Here is a 26,706-nt window from a genome sequence, read left to right as displayed (position 1 = left end):
GCTAATCTAAGAATGTTCCCAGTGTGGCTTGTGATAATCGTAACCGATCATCCTGCAGTGTGTGGTGTGTTACGTAGAACGTCGGACCGCTCCGATCTAAAATATGGTATATTCAACATCGTCTTGGCCCGATTATCGCATCCTGTGGGGTTTTCTATGACTGTGAGTGAGAACGCAGCCTGTTGAATGTGACAGGTGGCCAATCAGAAAGCGTGGTGACGTAAAAAAACGGAGGGGAATCCCAAACAGCTGACATGGCAACCGAGAGTCCGGTGGACATCGGGGTGATATTTGGAAACAGCATGAATGTTTATTCAGCATTTTGCACAGGGAATATCAACAGAAATGGTAATGAGAGGAACTGGAGCGAAACTGGTACCACAGATTATGAACCCGGTAACGTTTCAGCTATCTGACAAAAATAAGTTATAATAATAAGGCTTCACTCAGTCAGGGCTAGATGCTGACACTAGCTCGCTTAAAATGAGTCCACAAACTATCACCAAACTATCGTCATTTGTGTTTGTCATTTGTGACACCAAGTCCAAAGTTCTTGTCTATCATGAAGGGTCGTTGGGCTGCACTTTGTCTGGTCCCTCACCTAGGACCTGTCTGCCTTGGGTGACCTTACCAGGGGCATAAAGCCCCAGACAGCAGAGCTCCCAGGATCACTGGGGCACTCAAACCCCTCCACCACGATAAGGAGGCAGACCAAGGGTAGGTTCAAAATAAAAGCATGAATATAAACATGTAACTACTTATTCTTAACAGACTATAACCAACACAGATGTTACATTTCATTCAACTGAAGGTTTACATAATAACAAAGTAAGTTAATGCTTTAGAGTTAATGTGGAAAATTTTATTTAGGGGGATCAAGTCTGCTAAAGGTTTTCAAAGTTAGCTTTAGTGCCAAGCTAAAAATTTCCTCAACTAAAAACAGATTAGTAGAATTATGGCCACAACTGCTAATTATGACATAAAAGAATTTAAATTTAACTCAGAAGCTATAGTTTCATTTAGTTGGAGATTTTGAAGAGTCTGTGACTTTTTGCTTAGTGATGGATATTTCATCTTTCAGTACATTGAGTCAGCCAAACCAGACGGAAACTGTGATACTATCACAAGATGATAAACATGTGAAAAAATATGTGTTAAGAAAAACTGTGAAGGTAGAAATGAATTTAGTCCAAGGGAGCAATTAGTTATAGTTTCTATCCCAAAAAAACCTGGTGACTTATTAAAAATGCACCACAGAAGCCCGACCCGACTATCAAACAGGTAACTTTGACCCAACCGGGCTCTGATTTTGGGTCAGAACCTCAGAGGTCCAGCTAATGTTTTGGATTTTCATGTCTCTTCATTCATTGTTTTGCTGCAGCAACATAAAGGGGCTGGTAGTGTTTAATATTCTAAATAAAATATGTTTTGAGTTAAATGGGCCTAAATTATCTCAGCACTTTGAAATAAACAACTTTTTCCAGCTGAAGATCTAAAGTTTAGATGTGCCCAGAAAAACCTCATTATGTCGCAACAAAGCTGATAATGTTGCTGAACTTCAATCCAGATTAGCATCACTCAGCTTTCTCACGCCAGCACACAGAGGCTGAACTATATGTACTTGGAAATAATTACAAAATAAGGTAAAAATATTGTTCGTTAGAATGGATAACATTTTTTTAGATACATAAATAGCACATTTTTACAAGAAAAATGTCAGAGACTATTGCCTTTAGCATAAGCTAAAGTTAATGTTAGTCAAAGTAAAACTCACCTTTGTATCTGTGAATGTATAACGAGGCGTACATCTTAAAAACTTTTCTCCAGCTTACTTGTTGGGGCTTCGGATCGATGTGCATCATTCATTGTTACCTTGGCCAGGCCCTGCAAGCACCGAGTGTAAAATGTCATTTTCAATAAACCGTAAACGACGGAGCCGCTTTTCCCCGAATGCAAAAGCCGACATGCAAAGAGCTCATAACTCCGCTAACGCTAAAGTGCTACACTGACATTGTATTTAGTGGAAGGTAGTGGAAGCTCTAATTTAATGAGTTTTTCATCTGATTGTTAGAACGATTTTTGTCCTTTAAAGGTTTTATTTGTCTCATATAATACGTTTTCTCATTTTAACAAGTTTTGTATCTCCTGACTTTTCTCATTTAAATACTTTCTCATCTCGTTAGTACAGTTTTTCTCACTTTAGTGAGTTTTTTTCATATTTTAGCAAGCATTTCATCTTGTTATTAAATAACTTCTTGTTTTTTAATATTTTAACGAGCATTTCATCTCGGTATTAAGTAACTTCTTGTTTTAATGATATTTTTCACATGTAACATGTTTTCCCATTTAACAAGTTTCTCATCTGGTCATAATGAGTTTTCTTGTTTTAACAATTTTTGTACATCGTTGTATTGAGATCCTAAAGCTATTTCCAAACTCTGTCTGTTAAGCGTTTCCTTAGACTCTCATGTGAGCATTTCTCCCTGATTATCCAAACTGAGATCAATATGGCCGCTGTCCTCTACAAGTAAGATACTGACTGCTCATTGGTACTTAACAGAACTCAGTTTCCATCAGCAGTGTGTGTTTGCGTTGTTCTGAATGTTGTGATGATTATTCTGTGTTTTCTGCTCCTCAGTCCAGCCGCCTGGTGGACAGTCGAGGCCTGAGCTGCAGCACACAGAGCCTGAACAGACGGGGATCGCTCGGTGGGACCAGCTAGCACAAAAATAACACAAATCATTTAAATAGGAGAAAAACTGATGGATTGTTTGAAAACTGGGCTCAAAAATGCTGCTGTGAATCAGCATCAGGAGGATTTCCCACCATGAGTCTCCAAAAGATGGTGGCTGCAACCTGGGGGTCAAAAGTTGAATTTGACTGTAGGAGAGTTATCTTGACTAGCAACAAGCTGATAATGTTGCTGAAGTTTCAATCCAGATTAGCATCACTCAGCTTTCTCACGCCAACACACAGAGGCTGAACATCCAGATTAATGTTTAGATTTCTCTCTCTGCCTCCATGAAGCCTTTCTGCTCTGATGATTAAAAACTTAAATTAAAATGAAATGACAGAAAAATGTTTTAGGAAAAAAAATCTGTTTAAATGTTTCATATTTGTAATCTGAAGATGTTCCATCAATCCTCCTGGAGGACAAACTGACCACTTCTCCTTCCTCTGCTTCTTTCTCCCACTGCTCTCCATCCATGAATGTCTGCAGTTTTTGCTGACATTAAGTTTATTTTCTCTCTCTGTTTCTTCTCTTCATAGCAGCTACACCTGGGCTCATCTCTGTTTAGCTGTGACCCCTTCCTGGAGGGAAGCTGAGCTTCTGCTGCCAACAACATCAGGTTCCCCTTCAGTGGATCACACACCTGGATCCACTCCGGCCACATGCAGAACAAAGACTGAACTAAACACAGGAACAACAGACACTGGTGAAACCTGTGAGTCCCAGTAGGCCCAGTATGAACCCATCTTCATTATCGGATCATAGGAAGGAGGCGTTGTCTCTGAAAGCAGCCAAAGAGCTGAACTGTGACGTTCAGGAAGTGGCAGATAAAAAAGGTTAAAGTAGGAAGTCTTCAGAGTCTGGAGCCTCATCCTGATCACATCAAGAGACGAAGCTTCACTCCACATCCAGAGGAAACATGGACCAAACAGCTCTGATGCTGCTTCTGTGTCTCTGCAGCTCAGGTAGGCCTCCACTTTCACACAAAAACACTAATATTCACCAGAGTTCAAATTAAAAATGATCGACTGATAAACATGTTAAGTTTTACAAACATAAAACTGGAAACGCCCTGCGACAGACTGGCGACCTGTCCAGGGTGACCCCGCCTCTCACCCAGGACACCAGCGACCCTCCCGACCCCGTTAGGGAGGAAGGGTGTTCAGAAAATGGATGGATGGATAAAACTGGAAACTGTTTCTAGTCTCAGATCATAGAGCTGCTGCTACACAGTTAGTGATGTTTATATTGTCTACTTGCTGCTAAGGAGCCAATAAAATCAAGAGTTGTTGGTTTTTGTGTTTTTATGATGTAAAGCACTTTGAACTGCCTTGTTGCTGAAATGTGCTATAAAATAATCGGATTGATTGATTGATAAGGAGAAGCTGCAGAAACTCTGCAGCAGCGCTGAATCAGCGCAGTAAACAGGTGAATTCCCTCGTCTTCCTCTTGGCTCCACAGGCTCCATCACAGAGTTGTCTTGCAGATTTAACTGTTTCCACACATTTTGTTCCTACCAGACACAACCTTCACTTTACTGGGAGAAATTAAATCAATGATCTCTGAGATCTTAGGATGGAAGTTATTATCTACCAGCTCATCTGCAGGTTGCGCCATGAAGGCGAAGTGGGGAAATATGATTGATAAAAAGTTTCTGTTGGGTTGTCAGTAACAGAACATTTTATGACAGTAGCTGTTTTCCTTAATGAGTCGATGGTTATTGTGGTTTCAAAGATAACAGTGAAATAATCAGACAGGGCGACATCAGTTTCTTCAAATGGCCACTTATTTTGGCTGATGCTATTTATTAAATATCAAAACTCAACATCCTAAGTAATAATAATAATCAAACTAAACTCAACTAAAATCTCGTAATATTCAAATTATTCTAATTCTCATTTTGATTTTATTCTTGTAATTTTATAACTTTGCTATTCTCATTATTACTACTTTATTCTCATAATACTAAGACTTTATTCTTGTGCGAGTTTATCATCATTTTCTGACTTTATTCTCAGTTTAAATTTTTCTAGTGCTGCCCTAATATTCTGTTTTATCAAATGAACCAAACCCTGTCAGAAACTTGTTCCCTCGTCCTCACTTCCTTCTTCCTTTAACGCTCCATATTTAAATAGTGATGGTCGATAGCTGGTGCGAGGGTCAGCGATATCGAACCAATTCTGATTAATGTGAATCCAGATACGTTTAGCGAATCTCAAAGTATTGCAGTTTAATAAATCTCAAACAGACTAAAATTGAAAGACAAGTAAAATATTTAAATAACTGAATACTACAATAACAAGTTTGTCAATACCTGCATTTCATTTCATTACTTACATTTTATTTGTAATCTATAATGGTTAAGAAACATAAGATACAAAAAACACCTGCATTTCAACATTTTAATCGTGAAATTATTTTCATCCAGTAATTGATGAAGCAGAAGAGCCACATTTACAGATTACTGTGTTTTTATTTATGGTTTCCACTACCTGAAATACCAGAGGTATCAAAAGTATCAATATTTTGATTTGACAATCAATTTTAAAGCATAAATTTATATTATTGAAGGCACTACTGAAGTATTCTGGTTACAGAAAACATGCATTAAATTTAAAGTTATTCTAAGACACACAAGTTAATTTGTGACTATATTTCCACTGTATTATAATATACAACCAGTTCAGTTAAATTTGAACAAATAATTTTTCTTCAAGCAGCTGAATTTACAGAAACTACTGACTGTTTTTCTCCTCACCAGCTCTGAAGGATGGAGAAACTGTGGGAACCTTCAGAGAAGAGGAAGGAGGAAACATCAACGTTAGATGTGAATTTCGTTACTCAGGAACCAAAAGGTTCCTCTGTAAGAAAACTTGTGAAGGAAAAAATATTCTCATTGAAACAACTAAAGAGAGAGATGGGAGAGGAAGATTCAGCATCAGATATGAAAAAAGAGCAACTTCAAGATCTGATCTTCTACATGTGAACATCACTGACCTGAAACCATCAGACTCTGGACGGTACTGGTGTCGCTCAGATGGAACCTTTGCTGGAACTTTATACGATCATTTTGATCTTGTTGTGACTGAAGGTGAGTTTTCTGAGTTAAACTCAGATTTCAGGATATCTGATTTACAAAGCCATCATTGTCAAACTGCGACTCATGAAAACACAAATCAATAAAAAACCAGGAAGAATCTAAATTTAACCTCAGTGGTTTTGATTCTGTTTCATTCTCACATCCTCAGATTCTTCAAAACCAAAATGGACTCCAAGAACTTTTCCAGGATCAACTTTTCTCCCTACATCAACTCAGAGTTTCTCTCCATCTGAAACCATCAAACTCTCTGAGAAACCAGCTGCAGCTTCAGGTTCTTCATCTCTTCATGTTTATTACATCTTGAGACGATTTGGGTTTGATGAAGTCCAACTTTATCAGTGAATCTTAAAAATACTAAAGAAACTACAGAAACTAATGTAACTAAAACTACTTCTGATTCATGTGTTGTTATTGGGTTTGGACCAGGAAACCAGTTGACTCTCACATCACGATGCGTTCAAATTCCTGTGAAATTCATTGTACCAGCCTCTGCACCTTGTCCTGATCAAACCGAGCTGTTCTCTCTCTAACTCTCCTGCAGGTCAGCAGCTTTATCTGATTCTGTCTAATGTCGTCAAGATCGTCTTGTTAGCAACACCTCTGGTGATTTTCTGCTGGAAGAGGAGAACCATGAAAAGTAAAGGTGAGGAAACACAGAATAAGTTGTGTCTGTAAATCAGAAGTTTCATTTCTCTGATCTGAATGTTTTTCAGATTCTGCTGTGGAAACTGAGAACGCAGGTGAAATATTTACAATTTATTCCTTAACTGAAACAATCACAGCTCAAAGTTCAGATGAAGAACATTTAGTCTCAAGTTTTCACAATTAAACAATCAGAAATCAAACATATTACACAGTTTCATAGAGAAGCTAAATGTTGAAATAAGTTTTATTACTGAAAATAGTTTCTCTATTCAGTGTTACATAAGTTGTTTGAAAGATGATCTGATTAATGTGCTGTGACCGTTTTAATGTTTATTTTTAACATGTTTTAAATATGCAAATGTTTTCATGTTCTCCGTTTATATTTTTGCCTCTTTGGTTTGATTTATTGTGCCCATGTGATATATATTGGTTCTTTATGACGACGTTTCTCTGCTTGTTTCTTTTTCTCTGTTTTAAATTTGCTTTTGAACAAGTTTAGCAATGAAACAAATAAATGTTTTTATTATTATTCAACAGGAATGTTTTTCTGACTGTGGTTGAAAAAGTTGTCATTTATTTAAAGTGTTTAAATAAATTTATTTTGTGAGGTATTTTTCAGTGTATTGTTTATATAATATTGTATAATATTTTTTTTTATTTCAGACAAACTTTCACCATTAAAACATAATAACAATAAAGACTTTTATGTTTCTAAGTGTGAATACAATACCTTACTATCAAATATACATACATACACTTATTCGGTGACTGAATGATGAAGAACTTTTATAATCAGACCCTTTTCCATTCATTAATTCACAGCATAAATAGTCTTCCTATTTCTAGTGTCCTTTCCAGAACATTTCTTCCTGTAGATCAACCCAGAGAGAGGAAATCCCAAAGGACAGACGAACAATTCATCTGCAGATGAAATAATTTCTGTTTATTCCTGAATTGATCTCAAAAAACCCCATTTAGTCTCATATTTTCACTAGAAAATGACTGAATGTCAAACATACAGGAATGTTTTCTACACATTATGAAGGAGTTTTGCCACTTGGCTAAAAAAATGTTTCTCCATTGAACGAAGATGTTTGAAAGACAATCTAATTACCCTGTTGTAAAGATTTTTTAAATAAACTCCTATAAATAAACAAATATTTTGTATTTTAAGAAATTCAGTTTTAGGACCTTAAATAAAACAAAAGTATCAAATCCAAGTTGGAATAATTTAGATTTGGATGAAACAATGAAACCTACAAACATAAAAAGGATAATTTTTATAACTTAGAACACAAATGTAGATTTAACATTTCTAATAAATATAACTAAATATAATAACCATGTTATAAAACATTATTTAAAATTATCTAAATAATCAGAAACTGTTAATTAAAATTGTTTGGTATAATCAGCAATAATCTCCTACAGAAACTTTAACTCTGCAGTAAAAGTAGTAGTGCCCTCTGGTGTTCAGAGGAGGAACTGCATCCTGCAGAAGTTCCTGGTTTATCAGTGAAGCAGGAAGAAAAACAGAGTTAGAAACCATCAGCAGCTCAGGATGAAGGTCTGTCTCACTCTGATCTGCCTCCTCTTCCTCAGTGAGTACATTATTTTATTTATATCAGTTTCTCTGCTTTCAGTCCTTCGTTCTTTCAGTTCCTCTCAGTTTATCAAAGACTATTTCAAGATGCTGAACAGATTTAACTTTGACGTCTTTGACTTTTCCTACAATTTTATGTTACTTTCTGTTGATTTGTGGTTAAATAGCTGAATATTTGAAGCACAGAATTTATACTCTGAATATTGTCACTCAAAAATAGAAACAGAGAAATGTATGTGTAAATAAAAAATAAAACTCACACCACACAGAGTTTAGACCGTTGCTTTGGACAACTGTAGGTTTTCTGCAACTCATCTGTTCCGAAAAACAGAGGAAGAAGTTTCATCATTTTGAAATATTTGAATAGGAACATTAGAGCAGAAGTAACTCAAAGTGCATCAACACTGAGTCTTTCCTTAGAGACACAAAACAGAGAATCGAGTTTGAGACACCGGTTTAAATTTAAAGTTATACAACACTCCAAGGTTAATGTATGACTACATGTGATCTATTTTATATTCTACAGAAACTACTGACTGTTTTTCTCCTCAGCAACTCTGCAGGACGGAGAAACTGTGAGAACCTTCAGAGGAAAGGAAGGAGGAAGCATCACAGTTAGATGTGAATTTGATTACTCAGGAACCAAAAGGTTCCTCTGTAAGAAAACATGTGAAGGAAAAAATATTCTCATTGAAACAACTAAAGACAGAGATGAGAGAGGAAGATTCAGCACCAGATATGAAAGAAGAGGTGTTACTAAATCTGATTTTCTACATGTGAGCATCACTGACCTGAAACCATCAGACTCTGGACGGTACCGGTGTCGCTCAGATGAAACCTTTGCTGGAACTTTATACGATCATTTTGATCTTGTTGTGACTGAAGGTGAGTTTTCTGGATTAAACTCAGATTTCAGGATATCTTATTTATAAAGCCTCATTGTCAAACTGCAACTCATGAAAACACAAATCCATAATATAAATTTAACCTCAGTGGTTTTGATTCTGTTTCATTCTCACATCCTCAGATTCTTCAAAACCAAAATCGACTCCAAGAACTTTTCTAGGATCAATTTTTCTCCCTACAGCTTCAACAACAACAAAAACGACATCAACTCAGAGTTTCTCTCCATCTGAAACCATCAAACTCTCTGAGAAACCAGCTGCAGCTTCAGGTTCTTCATCTCTTCATGTTTATTACATCTTGAGACGATTTGGGTTTGATGAAGTCCAAATTTATCAGTGAATCTCAAAGATACTAAAGAAACTACAGAAACTACAGAAACTAATGTAACTAAAACTACTTCTGATTCATGTGTTGTTATTGGGTTTGGACCAGGAAACTAGTCGACTCTCACATTCAGGTTTTATCGAGCATTTTCTCATTTTTGTCTTGTATACGGTAAAGTAAAATCAATTTAATAATCAGTTATGTATTGTGACCATTTTCAATGATTTTAGCTAAAGAATTAAACATTTTTTAAATTCCTGTGAAATTCATTTTACCAGCCTCTGCACTGCTGCAGGTTTGATGTTTTGCTGCAAACTTTAAATATTTCTTATTTTATACAAACACAGATTAATTAAGATAAATACATGAATGAACATTTATCTTCTCTCATCTCAGAGTCAGATTAATGAGCAGGGATGCCGACATCTAAACGTTGTGATTACAAACAGTAACAAAGATGAAGATCATCAGCTGTTTATATCAGAAGAGTCACATTTTTCACCTTGTCCTGATCAAACCGAGCTGTTCTCTCTCTAACTCTCCTGCAGGTCAGCAGCTTTATCTGATTCTGTCTAATGTCGTCAAGATCGTCTTGTTAGCAACACCTCTGGTGATTTTCTGCTGGAAGAGGAGAACCATGAAAAGTAAAGGTGAGGAAACACAGAATAAGTTGTGTCTGTAAATCAGAAGTTTCATTTCTCTGATCTGAATGTTTTTCAGATTCTGCTGTGGAAACTGAGAACGCAGGTGAAATATTTACAATTTATTCCTGAACTGAAACAATCACAGCTCAAAGTTCAGATGAAGAACATTTAAGTTTTCACAATTAAACAATCAGAAATCAAACATATTACACAGTTTCATAGAGAAGCTAAATGTTGAAATATATTGGTTCTTTATGACGACGTTTCTCTGCTTGTTTCTTTTTCTCTGTTTTAAATTTGCTTTTGAACAAGTTTAGCAATGAAACAAATAAATGTTTTTATTATTATTCAACAGGAATGTTTTTCTGACTGGTTGAAAAAGTTGTCATTTATTTAAAGTGTTTAAATAAATTTATTTTAGTGAGGTATTTTTCAGTGTATTGCCTATATACTGATCTTTTAGAGAAATTTTTTTTCATTTTTTTTACATTTCCTATTTAATAAAATATGTTTTCATTCTTATTCTCCCAGTTTTACATCACAATGTTTGGAAAATTTTCTATTTTATCTCTATATTAATAAAAACATTTATATTGCCTTTTTGGTATTATTTATTTCAGCACAACTTCACATGGTGGAATTAGACTTTGACAGATTTTAGAGACAAATTGCACTTTAAATCAGACAAAAGAATATAATCCAAATTGGAATCATTTAGATTTTTATGAAAGAATAAAAACTATAAAAATAACAATTATGATATTTATTACTTATAACACAAATATAGATTTGCATTTCTAAAATATTTACCTAAATATTGCAAACAACCATTTTATAAAACCTTCATTTATAGTGATAAAGTGATAAAAAAGATCTTCAGTTTTCCTTTGAACCTTCAGTTTGGATGTTTAGAGTGTCGTTTCTCTCTCTCTCTCTCGCTCTTTCTCTCTCTCCCTTTTTCTTTCTCTCCCTCTCTCTTTCTCTCTCTCCCTCTCTCTTTCTTTCTCTCTCCCTCTCCCTCTCTCTCTCTCTCTCTCTCTTTCTCTCTCTCCCTCTCTCCTTCTTTCTCTCTCCCTCTCTCTCTCTCTCTCTCTCTCTCTCTCTCCCTCTCTCTTTCTTTCTCTCTCTCTCTCTCTCTCTCTCTCTCTCTCTCTCTACTTCCTCCTCTGAGAGGGGAGATGTGCTACCAGCTCTCCGTCTAACGGTTGTAATGAGTTTCCTCAGTCTGCTGGGATTCATCCTGTCCAGAACTGAAGTAAACTCTGTTTAAATCTGGTCACCAGAAAAGATTCACCTGGTTCCTGACGGCCTCCATCCAGGTGTCCCATCCTTCTTCCCCCTATGAATCAGCCAGACTGAGCAGCTTGCAGTCAGCTAGTTTCACAGAGCTCACCTGTTAACAGTCACTCTTTCTCTTTATTACAACTTGCTCTTGTTACTGAACCAGGTTGGTTTTAGTGACTCAGTGAGTCCCAAGAATGTTGTTTTACATTTGGGCTTCCAGCCACCTATAAAACATTTTGCAGCTCTTCCTCTCCAGAATCAAACATCAGAGAAATTTTACAACCATCAAAGAACTTTTAGGCGACTCATTAACTGAATGTCCACAACATCCTTTAGATTTTCTTTATGCTAAATATTTTAGTAGTAAGGCCTTTTTGCAGGGGTCAGTACAGCTTAATTCAGTAGCAGAAATAATCAAATAAGTAGCCGACGGGTTGGTCCCCATGTGCAGGACAGTCTTGGGCTCTGTGGCCGCGGCTCTTCTTCAGCTGCACAGTTCTTTGTCCATATCGGTCTTGGCTTGAAGCTGCCTGGAGGATCCAACCAAAGGTTTTTCTTTTGCACCACCTTTTATAGGATTATTGGGTAAAAAAGTAGAATTAAAACAAAGTTTACAGGAGACAAAAACAACACACACAACCAGATTGATTTCATGATGTTTAAGTTTACTGTTGGGCCAAAATGTCACTTGTGTGATTAATTTTAGAGGTAACTTTATTTATTGTTACTGTTAAACTAAAACCTCCAGCATGGGGAAGTGGGATGATCTCTGGTTTTCTTGACAAGAGGTGCAGTTAACTAATTAATGTTGTGATGATCTAAAATATTACAATTTTAATCTAATCTAATGTTTATTACATATAAAGTTATTTTATTTACTTAAAACAGTTAGTTTAGTTCTACATGAAAAGCAAACTGTTTCATCTGATCAGCAATAATCTATAGAAACTTTTACTCTGCAGTAAAAGTAGTAGTGCCCCCTGGTGTTCAGAGGATGAACTGCATCATGCAGAAGTTTCTGGTTTATCAGAGAAGCAGGAAGAGAAACAGAGTTAGAAACCATCAGCAGCTCAGGATGAAGGTCTGTCTCACTCTGATCTGCCTCCTCTTCCTCAGTGAGTACATTATTTTATTCATATCAGTTTTTCTTCTCTCTTTCCTTCATTCTCAGTTTATCTGTGAGGAATAAACTAATTTTTAACTTGAACCGTTTTAAACAGATCTCTGACTTTTCTTCCTGTTTCTTCTGTTGACCAGTTGGTAAAATACTGATATTGTAAAACTCAGAATCTAAACTTTACACGTATACAGGAATGTAGTAATTTATATCAAAATAAAAAAATAAAACTCTCCTCCCATAGAGTTCAGACTTTGTTGTTTCAGAAAACTGTTGGTTTTATAAAAGTCTTCTAGTCTAAAGAAAAGAGGAAAGAACTGCTTGTTTCAACATTTTTAATACAAATAAAGAGGAACATCAGAGCAGAAGTAACTCAGAGAGCAGCAACACTGAGACACTTCTTAATTAAAGAAAACTGATAAAAATGTTTATTTCTTTCACCAAAACTGTAATTTACAGCCTTTTTCAATGAAGATTATTTATAATAAAACCCAAAACATTATTAATCCAGTTATTTAGAGAATTAAATTTAAAGTTATTCTAAGACATACAAGTTAATTTGTGACTATATTTCCACTGTATTATAATATACAACCAGTTCAGTTAAATTCATACAAATAGTTTTTCTTCAAGCAGCTGAATTTACAGAAACTACTGACTGTTTTTCTCCTCAGCAGCTCTGCAGGATGGAGAAACTGTGGGAACCTTCAGAGGAAAGGAAGGAGGAAGCATCACAGTTAGATGTGAATTTGGTTATTTTGGAGAGAAAAGGTTCCTCTGTAAGGAAACTTGTGAAGGAGAAAATATTCTCATTGAAACAACTGAAGAGAGAGATGAGAGAGGAAGATTCAGCATCAGATATGAAAAAAGAGCAACTTCAAGATCTGATTTTCTACATGTGAACATCACTGACCTGAAACCATCAGACTCTGGACGGTACTGGTGTCGCTCAGATGGAACCTTTGCTGGAACTTTATACGATCAGTTTGATCTTGTTGTGACTGAAGGTGAGTTTTCTGAGTTAAACTCAGATTTTAGGATATTTCATTTATAAAGCCATCATTGTCAAACTGCGACTCATGAAAACACAAATCAATAAAAAACCAGGAAGAATCTAAATTTAACCTCAGTGGTTTTGATTCTGTTTCATTCTCACATCCTCAGATTCTTCAAAACCAAAATCGACTCCAAGAACTTTTCTAGGATCAACTTTTCTCCCTACATCAACTCAGAGTTTCTCTCCATCTGAAACCATCAAACTCTCTGAGAAACCAGCTGCAGCTTCAGGTTCTTCATCTCTTCATGTTTATTACATCTTGATGAGACGATTTGGGTTTGATGAAGTCCAAATTTATCAGTGAATCTCAAAGATACTAAAGAAACTACAGAAATTACAGAAACTGATGTAACTAAAACTACTTCTGATTCATGTGTTGTTATTGGGTTTGGACCAGGAAACTAGTCGACTCTCACATCACGATGCGTTCAGGTTTTATCGAGCATTTTCTCATTTTTGTCTTGTATACGGTAAAGTAAAATCAATTTAATAATCAGTTATGTATTGTGACCATTTTCAATGATTTTAGCTAAAGAATTAAACATTTTTTTAATTCCTGTGAAATTCATTTTACCAGCCTCTGCACTGCTGCAGGTTTGATGTTTTGCTGCAAACTTTAAATATTTCTTATTTTATACAAACACAGATTAATTAAGATAAATACATGAATGAACATTTATCTTCTCTCATCTCAGAGTCAGATTAATGAGCAGGGATGCCGACATCTAAACGTTGTGATTACAAACAGTAACAAAGATGAAGATCATCAGCTGTTTATATCAGAAGAGTCACATTTTTCACCTTGTCCTGATCAAACCGAGCTGTTCTCTCTCTAACTCTCCTGCAGGTCAGCAGCTTTATCTGATTCTGTCTAATGTCGTCAAGATCGTCTTGTTAGCAACACCTCTGGTGATTTTCTGCTGGAAGAGGAGAACCATGAAAAGTAAAGGTGAGGAAACACAGAATAAGTTGTGTCTGTAAATCAGAAGTTTCATTTCTCTGATCTGAATGTTTTTCAGATTCTGCTGTGGAAACTGAGAACGCAGGTGAAATATTTACAATTTATTCCTGAACTGAAACAATCACAGCTCAAAGTTCAGATGAAGAACATTTAGTCTCAAGTTTTCACAATTAAACAATCAGAAATCAAACATATTACACAGTTTCATAGAGAAGCTAAATGTTGAAATAAGTTTTATTACTGAAAATAGTTCCTCTATTCAGTGTTACATAAGTTGTTTGAAAGATGATCTGATTACTGTGCTGTGACCGTTTTAATGTTTATTTTTAACATGTTTTAAATATGCTAATGTTTTCATGTTTATATGTTTGCCTCTTTGGTTTGATTTATTGTGCCCATGTGATATATATTGGTTCTTTATGACGACGTTTCTCTGCTTGTTTCTTTTTCTCTGTTTTAAATTTGCTTTTGAACAAGTTTAGCAATGAAACAAATAAATGTTTTTATTATTATTCAACAGGAATGTTTTTCTGACTGGTTGAAAAAGTTGTCATTTATTTAAAGTGTTTAAATAAATTTATTTTAGTGAGGTATTTTTCAGTGTATTGTTTATATAATATTGTATATTTTTTTTTTTATTTCAGACAAACTTTCACCATTAAAACATAATAACAATAAAGACTTTTATGTTTCTAAGTGTGAATACAATACCTTACTATCAAATATACATACATACACTTATTCGGTGACTGAATGATGAAGAACTTTTATAATCAGACCCTTTTCCATTCATTAATTCAGAGCATAAATAGTCTTCCTATTTCTAGTGTCCTTTCCAGAACATTTCTTCCTGTAGATCAACCCAGAGAGAGGAAATCCCAAAGGACAGATTTAACAATTCATCTGCAGATGAAATAATTTCTGTTTATTCCTGAATTGATCTCAAAAAACCCCATTTAGTCTCATATTTTCACTAGAAAATGACTGAATGTCAAACATACAGGAATGTTTTCTACACATTATGAAGGAGTTTTGCCACTTGGCTAAAAAAATGTTTCTCCATTGAACGAAGATGTTTGAAAGACAATCTAATTAACCCTGTTGTAAAGATTTTTTTTTTTTTAAATAAACTCCTATAAATAAACAAATATTTTGTATTTTAAGAAATTCAGTTTTAGGACCTTAAATAAAACAAAAGTATCAAATCCAAGTTGGAATAATTTAGATTTGGATGAAACAATGAAACCTACAAACATAAAAAGGATAATTTTTATAACTTAGAACACAAATATAGATTTAACATTTCTAATAAATATAACTAAATATAATAACCATGTTATAAAACATTATTTAAAATTATCTAAATAATCAGAAACTGTTGATTAAAATTGTTTGGTATAATCAGCAATAATCTCCTACAGAAACTTTAACTCTGCAGTAAAAGTAGTAGTGCCCTCTGGTGTTCAGAGGAGGAACTGCATCCTGCAGAAGTTCCTGGTTTATCAGAGAAGCAGGAAGAGAAACAGAGTTAGAAACCATCAGCAGCTCAGGATGAAGGTCTGTCTCACTCTGATCTGCCTCCTCTTCCTCAGTGAGTACATTATTTTATTTATATCAGTTTCTCTGCTTTCAGTCCTTCGTTCTTTCAGTTCCTCTCAGTTTATCAAAGACTATTTCAAGATGCTGAACAGATTTAACTTTGACGTCTTTGACTTTTCCTACAATTTTATGTTACTTTCTGTTGATTTGTGGTTAAATAGCTGAATATTTGAAGCACAGAATTTATACTCTGAATATTGTCACTCAAAAATAGAAACAGAGAAATGTATGTGTAAATAAAAAATAAAACTCACACCACACAGAGTTTAGACCGTTGCTTTGGACAACTGTAGGTTTTCTGCAACTCATTTGTTCCGAAAAACAGAGGAAGAAGTTTCATCATTTTGAAATATTTGAATAGGAACATTAGAGCAGAAGTAACTCAAAGTGCATCAACACTGAGTCTTTCCTTAGAGACACAAAACAGAGAATCGAGTTTGAGACACCGGTTTAAATTTAAAGTTATACAACACTCCAAGGTTAATGTATGACTACATGTGATCTATTTTATATTCTACAGAAACTACTGACTGTTTTTCTCCTCAGCAGCTCTGCAGGATGGAGAAACTGTGAGAACCTTCAGAGGAAAGGAAGGAGGAAACATTAAAGTTAGATGTGAATTTGATTACTCAGGAACCAAAAGGTTCCTCTGTAAGAAAACATGTGAAGGAGAAAATATTCTCATTGAAACAACTAAAGAGAGAGATGAGAGAGGAAGATTCAGCATCAGATATCAAAGAAGAAGTGCTACTAAATCTGATTTTCTACATGTGAGCATCACTGACCTGAAACCATCAGACTCTGGACGGTACCGGTGTCGCTCAGATGAAACCTTTGCTGGAACTTTATACGATCATTTTGATCTTGTTGTGACTGAAGGTGAGTTTTCTGGATTAAACTCAGATTTCAGGATATCTGATTTACAAAGCCTCATTGTCAAACTGCAACTCATGAAAACACAAATCCATAATCTAAATTTAACCTCAGTGGTTTTGATTCTGTTTCATTCTCACATCCTCAGATTCTTCAAAACCAAAATGGACTCCAAGAACTTTTCTAGGATCAATTTTTCTCCCTACAGCTTCAACAACAACAAAAACGACATCAACTCAGAGTTTCTCTCCATCTGAAACCATCAAACTCTCTGAGAAACCAGCTGCAGCTTCAGGTTCTTCATCTCTTCATGTTTATTACATCTTGAGACGATTTGGGTTTGATGAAGTCCAAATTTATCAGTGAATCTCAAAGAAACTACAGAAACTACAGAAATTACAGAAACTGAACTAAAACTACTTCTGATTCATGTGTTGTTATTGGGTTTGGACCAGGAAACCAGTTGATTCTCACATCACGATGCGTTCAGGTTTTATGGAGCATTTTCCCATTTTTGTCTTGTATACGATAAAGTAAAATCAATTTAATAATCAGTTATGTATTGTGACCATTTTCAATGATTTTAGCTAAAGAATTAAACATTTTTTAAATTCCTGTGAAATTCATTGTACCAGCCTCTGCACTGCTGCAGGTTTGATGTTTTGCTGCAAACTTTAAATATTTCTTATTTTATACAAACACAGATTAATTAAGATAAATACATGAATGAACATTTATCTTCTCTCATCTCAGAGTCAGATTAATGAGCAGGGATGCCGACATCTAAACGTTGTGATTACAAACAGTAACAAAGATGAAGATCATCAGCTGTTTATATCAGAAGAGTCACATTTTTCACCTTGTCCTGATCAAACCGAGCTGTTCTCTCTCTAACTCTCCTGCAGGTCAGCAGCTTTATCTGATTCTCTCTAATGTCGTCAAGATCGTCTTGTTAGCAACACCTCTGGTGATTTTCTGCTGGAAGAGGAGAACCATGAAAAGTAAAGGTGAGGAAACACAGAATAAGTTGTGTCTGTAAATCAGAAGTTTCATTTCTCTGATCTGAATGTTTTTCAGATTCTGCTGTGGAAACTGAGAACGCAGATGAAATATTTACAATTTATTCCTGAACTGAAAGAATCACAGCTCAAAGTTCAGATGAAGAACATTGAAGTTTTCACAATTAAACAATCAGAAATCAAACATATTACACAGTTTCATAGAGAAGCTAAATGTTGAAATAAGTTTTATTATTGAAAATAGTTTCTCTATTCAGTGTTACATAAGTTGTTTGAAAGATGATCTGATTAATGTGCTGTGACCGTTTTAATGTTTATTTTTAACATGTTTTAAATATGCAAATGTTTTCATGTTTATATTTTTGCCTCTTTGGTTTGATTTATTGTGCCCATGTGATATATATTGGTTCTTTATGACGACGTTTCTCTGCTTGTTTCTTTTTCTCTGTTTTAAATTTGCTTTTGAACAAGTTTAGCAATGAAACAAATAAAAGTTTTTATTATTATTCAACAGGAATGTTTTTCTGACTGTGGTTGAAAAAGTTGTCATTTATTTAAAGTGTTTAAATCAATTTATTTTGTGAGGTATTTTTCAGTGTATTGCTTATATACTGATCTTTTAGAGAAAATGTTTTTTTTTTTACATTTCCTATTTAATAAAATATGTTTTCATTCTTATACTCCCAGTTTTACATCACAATGTTTGGAAAATGTTCTATTTTATTTCTATATTAATAAAAACCTTTATATTGCCTTTTTGGTATTATTTATTTCAGCACAACTTCACATGGTGGAATTAGACTTTGACAGATTTTAGAGACAAATTGCACTTTAAATCAGACAAAAGAATATAATCCAGATTGGAATCAATTAGATTTTTATGAAAGAATAAAAACTATAAAAATTACAATTGATATTTATTACTTATAACACAAATATAGATTAGAATTTCTAAAATCTTTACCTAAATATTGCAAACAACCATGTTATAAAACCTTCATTTATAGTGATAAAGTGATAAAAAAGATCTTCAGTTTTCCTTTGAACCTTCAGTTTGGATGTTTAGAGTGTCGTTTCTCTCTCTCTCTCTCTCTCTCTCTCTCTCTCTCTCTCTCTCTCTCTACTTCCTCCTCTGAGAGGGGAGATGTGCTACCAGCTCTCCGTCTAACGGCTGTAATGAGTTTCCTCAGTCTGCTGGGATTCATCCTGTCCAGAACTGAAGTAAACTCTGTTTAAAGCTGGTCACCAGAAAAGATTCACCTGGTTCCTGACGGCCTCCATTCAGGTGTCCCATCCTTCTTCCCCCTATGAATCAGCCAGACTGAGCAGCTTGCAGTCAGCTAGTTTCACAGAGCTCACCTGTTAACAGTCGCTCTTTCTCTTTATTACAACTTGCTCTTGTTACTGAACCAGGTTGGTTTTAGTGACTCAGTGAGTCCCAAGAATGTTGTTTTACATTTGGGCTTCCAGCCACCTATAAAACATTTTGCAGCTCTTCCTCTCCAGAATCAAACATCAGAGATATTTTACAATCAAAGAACTTTGAGGCGACTCAATAACTGAATGTCCACAACATCTTTTAGATTTTCTTTATGCTAAATATTTTATTAGTAAGGCCTTTTTGCAGGTGTCAGTACAGCTTAATTCAGTAGCAGAAATAATCAAATAAGTAAAATCAATCATCTAGTCTATCTTTCCCTAACGCTGACACTGAGAACTAAAAAGGAAACCTTTAAGAGAGACGGACAGAGTTTGGCGTTTCGAACCCCAGAACTGGCCTGATGATGAAGAAGGTGTTGCAGCAGTAGGAGGATGTTGATCGATGAAGGCAGGGATCTCTGTAGGCCTGATGATCTTTCGTCTCTGCATGGACGGTGAGGTCACACAGGACTTGGTGCTGGCAGGAAGAGTACTGACTGAGAGCAGCAGGTCTCGGTTCTGAAGCTCCCTTCATCTCGTCTCACAATCTTTCTGGTCCGTTGAGACGTAGACGAGCCGACCTCATGGAAGTTACCTCTAAAATTAATCACACAAGTGACATTTTGGCCCAACAGTAAACTTAAACATCATGAAATCAATCTGGTTGTGTGTGTTGTTTTTGTCTCCTGTAAACTTTGCTTCAATTCTACTTTTTTACCCAATAATCCTATAAAAGGTGGTGCAAAAGAAAAACCTTTAGTTGGATCCTCCAGGCAGCTTCAAGCCAAGACCGATATGGACAAAGAACTGTGCAGCTGAAGAAGAGCCGCGGCCACAGAGCCCAAGACTGTCCTGCACATGGGGACCAACCCGTCGGCCCCGCAACATGTGGCTTCAAATCGCACTTCTGTCATCAGCTGGGTTCAGACCCCAAAGACAAAGATGGAGACAAAGAAGAAGAACTGGTGCCTTCCTTTATTTATTGTTACTGTTAAACTAAAACCTCCAGCATGGGGAAGTGGGATGATCTCTGGTTTTCTTGACAAGAGGCGCAGTTAACTAATTAATGTTGTGATGATCTAAAATATTACAATTTTAATCTAATCTAATGTTTATTACATATAAAGTTATTTTATGTACTTAAAACAGTTAGTTTAGTTCTACATGAAAAGCAAACTGTTTCATCTGATCAGCAATAATCTATAGAAACTTTAACTCTGCAGTAAAAGTAGTAATGCCCTCTGGTGTTCAGAGGAGGAACTGCATCCTGCAGGAGTTTCTGGTTTATCAGAGAAGCAGGAAGAGAAACAGAGTTAGAAACCATCAGCAGCTCAGGATGAAGGTCTGTCTCACTCTGATCTGCCTCCTCTTCCTCAGTGAGTACATTATTTTTAATTTTACCAGTTTTTCTGTTCTCAGTCCTTCTTCCTTTCAGTTCTTCACAGGTTTTTCTTCTTTGTTGAAAGGTTTAAAGCCGATTCAGTTTCTCTAGTTTTCTTTGTTGGTTTCTGTTTTAAAACATGTTGATCAGTTTAAATAGAAATGTTTTTATTCTAGAGTTCATTTAATTATTTTCACTTTGTCAAATCACTCATTTTTTTGTGATTTGACAAATGAATGATGCATGAATGTATCAAAAATAAAGGGGATTATTTTCGCACAAAAGCAGAAAACTAACCACCTACAAGTTTTTGTAATGCAGATATAAATAACCAAAATGTAAAGTTTTATCTTGAGCTCACAATCTGTTGCGATTTGCTACAAAACCTCGAGTAAAAAAAGAAAACAAGAAAAAGACTGTTTTAAAAATGTGATTAAAATATAAATCATATTATCTCTTAGTGTTAAGATACATAAATATTTAGAAAATTCATCAGAATTAATGTTAATTTATTCCCTCATGTTTGGTTAAATTTATGCACTAAAACATTTCTCAGGAGTTTTACAGTGATTTCTGGATGTTTTCTCAATGCCTCTGCAGAATGTTTTTGAACATTTCTTGAGTTTTTTTCCAGTTTCATCTTTTACCTTCTGTTCATTTTGTGGTTAAGTATGCTGATACTAAAACTGAGGATGTAAACTCTGATTTTATTCACACAAAAAATGCCCAAAAAAAGTTGTTCAGATTTATAATTGGATAAACAAAACTTACTTCCCATGGAGTTCATGGTCTGTCAGTTTGGTCACTTGTTGGTTTTCTATAACTCATCTAGTCCAAGAACTACAGGAAACAGCCGTTTGTTTCGTAATTTTAAAAACACCTGAAGAGGAAACTGAGAGCAGAAGTAATCAAACTCTCCTTAGAGACACAAAACAGAGAAAAATGTTTCAGTTTTGATCCAAAGCTTCTCTGAGATTTTACAAATTTCCTCTCTGGAGATTTTTTCAGCCGTTATAAAGAAACCAGAAAATATTTAGAGAATTTATGACAGAAAAAAAGGTTAAATTAACATTTATTCTGTATTCAAACGATATATTTCACAAAGACAGTAACTGATGACTGTTTTTCTTCTCAGCAGCTCTGCAGGATGGAGAAACTGCAGGAACCTTCACAGAAAAGGAAGGAGGAAACATCACAGTTAGATGTGAATTTCGTTACTCAGGAACCAAAAGGTTCCTCTGTAAGGAAACTTGTGAAGGAGAAAATATTCTCATTGAAACAACTAAAGACAGAGATAACAACGGCAGATTCAGCATCAGATATGAAAGAAGAAATATTTTTTCATCTGATTTTCTGTATGTGTGGATCACGGATCTGAAACCATCAGACTCTGGACGGTACCGGTGCCGCTCAGATGAAACCTACGATGGAACTCTATATGATCATTTTGATCTTGTTGTGACTGAAGGTGAGTTTTCTGAATTGAAATTTTAGTTCAAGTTGTCATCAGATCAACTTTAAAAGGCCAACATTTTCAAACTGCAGCTCATGAAGATTCACATCAATCGTAAAATTTAGAAAACTTAAAAATTTTACCTCACTTCCGGTTCTGTTTAATTCTCACATCTTCAGATTCTTCAAAACCAAAATGGACTCCGAGATCTTTTATAGAATCAACGTTTATCCCAGAAACCTCCACAAAAACAACAATAAAAACAACAACAGCAGCAACTCAGAGTCAGAGTTTCTCTCCTTCATCTGAAACCATCAAACTCTCTGAAAAACCAGCTGCAGCTTCAGGTTCTTCATCTCTTCATGTTTATTACATCATCTGGTTTTGTTGAAGTCCAACTTTGTTCATCAGTGAAGCTCAGAGCAGTAACATGAAAATCCCCACAATTCAGCAAGATTACAAGTTTACAAATAATCAAACTATTAAAACATTTATGTTGGAGGTTCTTTGACTCTGAATAAACTGAGATAAACTCTAATCATCCCTGCAGATCCGCTGCTCAATGCGGTTCTGGTTCTGGTCGTCCTGATCGTCTTTTTAGCAGCAGCTCTGCTGATTTTCTTCAAGAGGAAAAACTTCAGTCAACAGAAAGGTGAGTTACAGGATGAAGGTAAAATATTACTGAAAACTAACCTATAAATAATTAATACACATCACAAGGTTAAATTTAAAGTTATTTACTCACCAGCCCAATAAATTAACAGCTATCAGGGGAATCTTTATCAAAACAACCAAATTTCTTTATTTCTTTTGAAGTTTTAACATGAAAATGGACTTTAAAAAGAATTCATGCATTCATATCTTTGCTGATGTTACAGCAATCAATTATTTCTCATAATTTCTCAACAGCTGTTTCAAGTTTCCGCTGATATTTCAGTATTTTTCTTTGTTGATGATCTTCAAGTCTTTGAGGACGGAACGGCTCCTTTCCATCACCCTAATCTTTAGCTTCCTTCAGATTTTTCCAAAACGTTAAAATTACTTTCAGTCTCAAGAAACATGTTGGTCAAATTTAAAGATTACTTTAAAATGAATCTGCCAGGCGTATGAATAATTTTGGGCTCTACTGGTTAGAAACTATCCATATTTAAAGTAAATTTTATCAAGATTTTAATTTAGTAACAAAATCATATTAATAAATATAATACATTGCTGTAACACATTTATTAATATCTATGGTTAAAAAGAACATTTTTACCTGAAAATTTATTTTTTTAAGAATAATTCAAGAAGAGGCTGAAAATTATTCTCCACTTTAAGAAAAATTTTCTTTATTTCATTATTTCAGAAGTTCACATATTTTACCATCTGAATGTGAATGTTGGTATAATCACAGAGTATCTATAATGTTGTGAAAATGTGAAATATGAAATAAACTCAATGCTTCCCTTTCAACACTGAATGTTGCTGCTTCATTAGTGACCCTGATGCAGACAGTCAGTGAGGAAACATCCGTCTGCTGAACGTTTGGACATCATTTCACAAGACATCCTTCAGCTGCTGCTCTATTTTTATTGTGAAATATGAAATATTCTGGAGGAGCAAAGCTCAGATTGGCTAATCAGGAAAACTGGGGCAATTCCTGGTGGGCTAGTCTGAAGTTTGGGTTGATTTTATCTCTATAGGCTTTTTTTGTTTTTGTTTTATAGGGGGTATTTACTTCTTTTTGTATTTATATTCAAAGACTAACTTGAATAAACAAGTTATTAATTCAATTAATTTTGGAATATAATAACTACAATGTTACAAACCAATAAAGTAACTAAATACATTTTCTACTGTACGTTACATGAGATGCTAAAAATGTTTTACATTAGAAAATTTATTGTCATATTTACTGAACTGCATGTTTTTCAGGTTCTTCAGAAGAAACAGAAAACAGCAAAAACTTCCAGGTAACTAATGAAAGTATAAAGGAATAAAGGTGGAAATATTTCAACAGCCTAACAGGAAACTATTGTCTAAAGTCTGAGAAGAAAATTTGAGAAAATCAACTTGTGAAAACAAAAATTATATATATATATATATATATATATATATATATATATATATATATATATATATATATATATATATATATATATATATATATATATATATATATATATATATATATATATATATATATATATATATATATATATATATATATATATATGATGTCACATATATATATATATATATATATATATATATATATATATATATATAGTGTCACAAAATAACAAGTGTAAAATATTGATAGTATTTCAAGACCACTCTCTGCCCCATAATCTGCTTCAGAAGATTTGAATTATAACATAGTAAACTTGACTCAGGCTAATTTAAATTAATAACTGATATTGTGTTCCTAATTATTCATCCATCCATTTTCTGTTCACCCTTGTTCCTAATGGGGTTGGGAGGGTTGCTGGTTCCTCTCCAGCTACGTTCCGGGCGAGAGGCGGGGTCACCCTGGACAGGTCGCCAGTCTGTCGCAGGGCAACACAAAGACATACAAGACACACAACCATTCACACACACAGACTTTAGAGAGACCAATTAACCTGACATTCATGTTTTTGGACTGTGGGAGGAAGCCGGAGAACCCGGAGAGAACCCACCATGCACAGGGAGAACAATCAAACTCCATGCAGAAAGACCCCGTGCCGGGAATCGAACCCAGGACCTTCTTGCTGCAAGGCAACAGCTCTACCAACTGTGCCACTGTGCAGCCTCTACTTCAAATTATTCATTTGACTAAAATATTTTTTTCTGCATGAAGGAAAATGATAATATATGAAGTTGCAAACTGAAATGTTTCTCCTTGTTTCCTTCCAGACTAAAGATGATGCAGTAGAGTACTCTGAGGTTCATTTCCTGAAAGATGCCTCTACTCCAGCCAACAGCGCCCCCTGTGGTCATGCAGAAAACGTCACCTACTCAGAGATTCAGATGAACTCTGCGAACCGCAGCGATGATTCTGCTCTTTACTCCAACATTAGTTTACAGCAGTAGCTCTGCTCTGGTTCTGCTTTACCGTTTTAATTTCTCTTAAAATAATAATCCCGATTTATAAACGAGACACATCACTACAGAAATAGTCCAGAAACTGAAATTCACTTCCAGTAATTTTCTGCTTCCAGGTCTTGACAACATAAATCTCTAAAAGTAACAAAAGAGATGGAAATGATATAGATTTCTTCTTTTTTAAACTTTTACTTAATATTAAAGTAGAAAATATATGATGTGACACATTACATTTATGAAAGGAAAATAAAATTACGGAACTAACAAAGAAAACAAAACAAAACAGAGGGTATTGTGTTGCAAAGAATGAATATTATTAAAGAAATTTCTTTTTTTGGTTTTATTTTTTCTTATTTTTTGTGGTTATATTTAATTTAAATTCAACTTGGACGTGAGCAGACTTTACTTTTTGTTACTCCAGATGAACCAAATGTCTTAATGTTCATGTTGTTGATTAGTAAATTTAAATGTGAACAAACTGATGTGAATTGTTTTACTTCAATTTTATTGTTAAACTATTTTGATATAAACTGAAAAGGCAGACATATTGGTGTAAAATTGATGAGAAAATTATTTAATCTTTAGGTTTCTGAGGTCTTATCTCAGGTTTTATTAAATATATATATATATATATATTTTTGTGGGCTCTAGTGTCCCTTTTTTCATAGTATAGCCTGACAGGAAAGAGGGAAGGAAGACATGCAGCAAATGTCATCGGGTCCAGGAATCGAACCCGCGACGGCCGCATCGAGGACTAAGGGCCTCCAAACGTGGGGCGAGCTAACCTCTACGCCACCGGAGCGCGCTAACCTCTACGCCACCGGAGCGCGCTAACCTCTACGCCACCGGAGCGCGCTAACCTCGCCACGAGCGCTAACCTCACGCCACGGGCGCGCGCTAACCTCACGCCACCGGAGCGCTAACCTCTCGCCACCGGGCCGCTAACCTCGCCACCGAGCGCTAACCTCTACGCCACCGGAGCGCGCTAACCTCTACGCCACCGGAGCGCGCTAACCTCTACGCCACCGGAGCGCGCTAACCTCTACGCCACCGGAGCGCGCTAACCTCTACGCCACCGGAGCGCGCTAACCTCTACGCCACCGGAGCGCGCTAACCTCTACGCCACCGGAGCGCGCTAACCTCTACGCCACCGGAGCCCGCCCCTTTAGTAAATATTTTTAAAAGTAATCACAGCTCCCTTTTTATAGTTTAGGTAAATATATTTAGCCCATCTCTTTATAAGTATATATGTCAAATAATAGCCATAAAGACTCAGTAATTTAAATAATTACATATTTATGTTTTCTAGACATTCTCCACATTGCAGGATTCAAAATGTCCTGTAATTTTGCTGATAAACAAAATTTTTCTGCAGAGTAAACTAGTTTAAGTTACTCATCAAGGTTCATAATAAAACAAGTTGTGTTTTCATCTGTAATCAGTGATGTGATGTTTCCATGGTTACCAGGTTTTAAGTGTTTATCTCTCATTTATACAAAGTTGTTTGTTTGAAACTCGTTG

General features: G+C 35.2%; 5 protein-coding genes across 6 annotated transcripts; all 5 read left to right on the top strand.

Moving 5' to 3' along the window:
* Positions 1 to 567: 567 nt before the first annotated feature.
* Positions 568 to 7,198, top strand: LOC122835283. The gene is made up of 5 exons (XM_044124208.1): positions 568 to 3,696; positions 5,493 to 5,822; positions 5,980 to 6,102; positions 6,373 to 6,474; positions 6,545 to 7,198. The coding sequence occupies exons 1-5, from the start codon at positions 3,651 to 3,653 to the stop codon at positions 6,658 to 6,660; spliced, it is 717 nt and encodes a 238-aa protein (XP_043980143.1). The 5' UTR covers positions 568 to 3,650; the 3' UTR covers positions 6,661 to 7,198.
* An 839-nt stretch (positions 7,199 to 8,037) lies between these two features.
* LOC122835295 lies at positions 8,038 to 10,299 on the top strand. The gene is made up of 5 exons (XM_044124235.1): positions 8,038 to 8,077; positions 8,632 to 8,964; positions 9,107 to 9,253; positions 9,858 to 9,959; positions 10,030 to 10,299. Exons 1-5 carry the CDS (start codon positions 8,038 to 8,040, stop codon positions 10,080 to 10,082), a joined length of 675 nt encoding a protein of 224 aa, XP_043980170.1. The 3' UTR covers positions 10,083 to 10,299.
* Positions 10,300 to 12,307: 2,008 nt separating this feature from the next.
* On the top strand, positions 12,308 to 14,886 carry LOC122835269. Of its 2 annotated transcripts, none has more exons than XM_044124183.1 (5): positions 12,308 to 12,352; positions 13,032 to 13,361; positions 13,519 to 13,641; positions 14,259 to 14,360; positions 14,431 to 14,886. In XM_044124183.1, the coding sequence occupies exons 1-5, from the start codon at positions 12,313 to 12,315 to the stop codon at positions 14,481 to 14,483; spliced, it is 648 nt and encodes a 215-aa protein (XP_043980118.1). In that variant the 5' UTR covers positions 12,308 to 12,312; the 3' UTR covers positions 14,484 to 14,886. The 2 variants fall into 2 exon arrangements, with proteins under 2 accessions (XP_043980118.1, XP_043980106.1); XM_044124171.1 differs by having other exon boundaries at positions 12,309 to 12,352; positions 13,029 to 13,361.
* A 1,037-nt stretch (positions 14,887 to 15,923) lies between these two features.
* LOC122835261 (natural cytotoxicity triggering receptor 2-like) lies at positions 15,924 to 18,398 on the top strand. Its single transcript, XM_044124159.1, has 5 exons — positions 15,924 to 15,963; positions 16,518 to 16,850; positions 16,993 to 17,139; positions 17,750 to 17,851; positions 17,922 to 18,398. Exons 1-5 carry the CDS (start codon positions 15,924 to 15,926, stop codon positions 17,972 to 17,974), a joined length of 675 nt encoding a protein of 224 aa, XP_043980094.1. The 3' UTR covers positions 17,975 to 18,398.
* A 2,194-nt stretch (positions 18,399 to 20,592) lies between these two features.
* Positions 20,593 to 25,602, top strand: LOC122835256. The gene is made up of 6 exons (XM_044124145.1): positions 20,593 to 20,658; positions 21,799 to 22,131; positions 22,296 to 22,463; positions 22,667 to 22,768; positions 24,034 to 24,071; positions 24,997 to 25,602. The coding sequence occupies exons 1-6, from the start codon at positions 20,619 to 20,621 to the stop codon at positions 25,171 to 25,173; spliced, it is 858 nt and encodes a 285-aa protein (XP_043980080.1). The 5' UTR covers positions 20,593 to 20,618; the 3' UTR covers positions 25,174 to 25,602.
* Positions 25,603 to 26,706: the final 1,104 nt, after the last annotated feature.

This window comes from Gambusia affinis, linkage group LG01, assembly GCF_019740435.1.
Source record: "Gambusia affinis linkage group LG01, SWU_Gaff_1.0, whole genome shotgun sequence".
Lineage (NCBI taxonomy): Eukaryota > Metazoa > Chordata > Actinopteri > Cyprinodontiformes > Poeciliidae > Gambusia > Gambusia affinis.
Note: the sequence above shows the minus strand (reverse complement) of the source record. Positions and strands in the feature narration are given on the sequence as shown.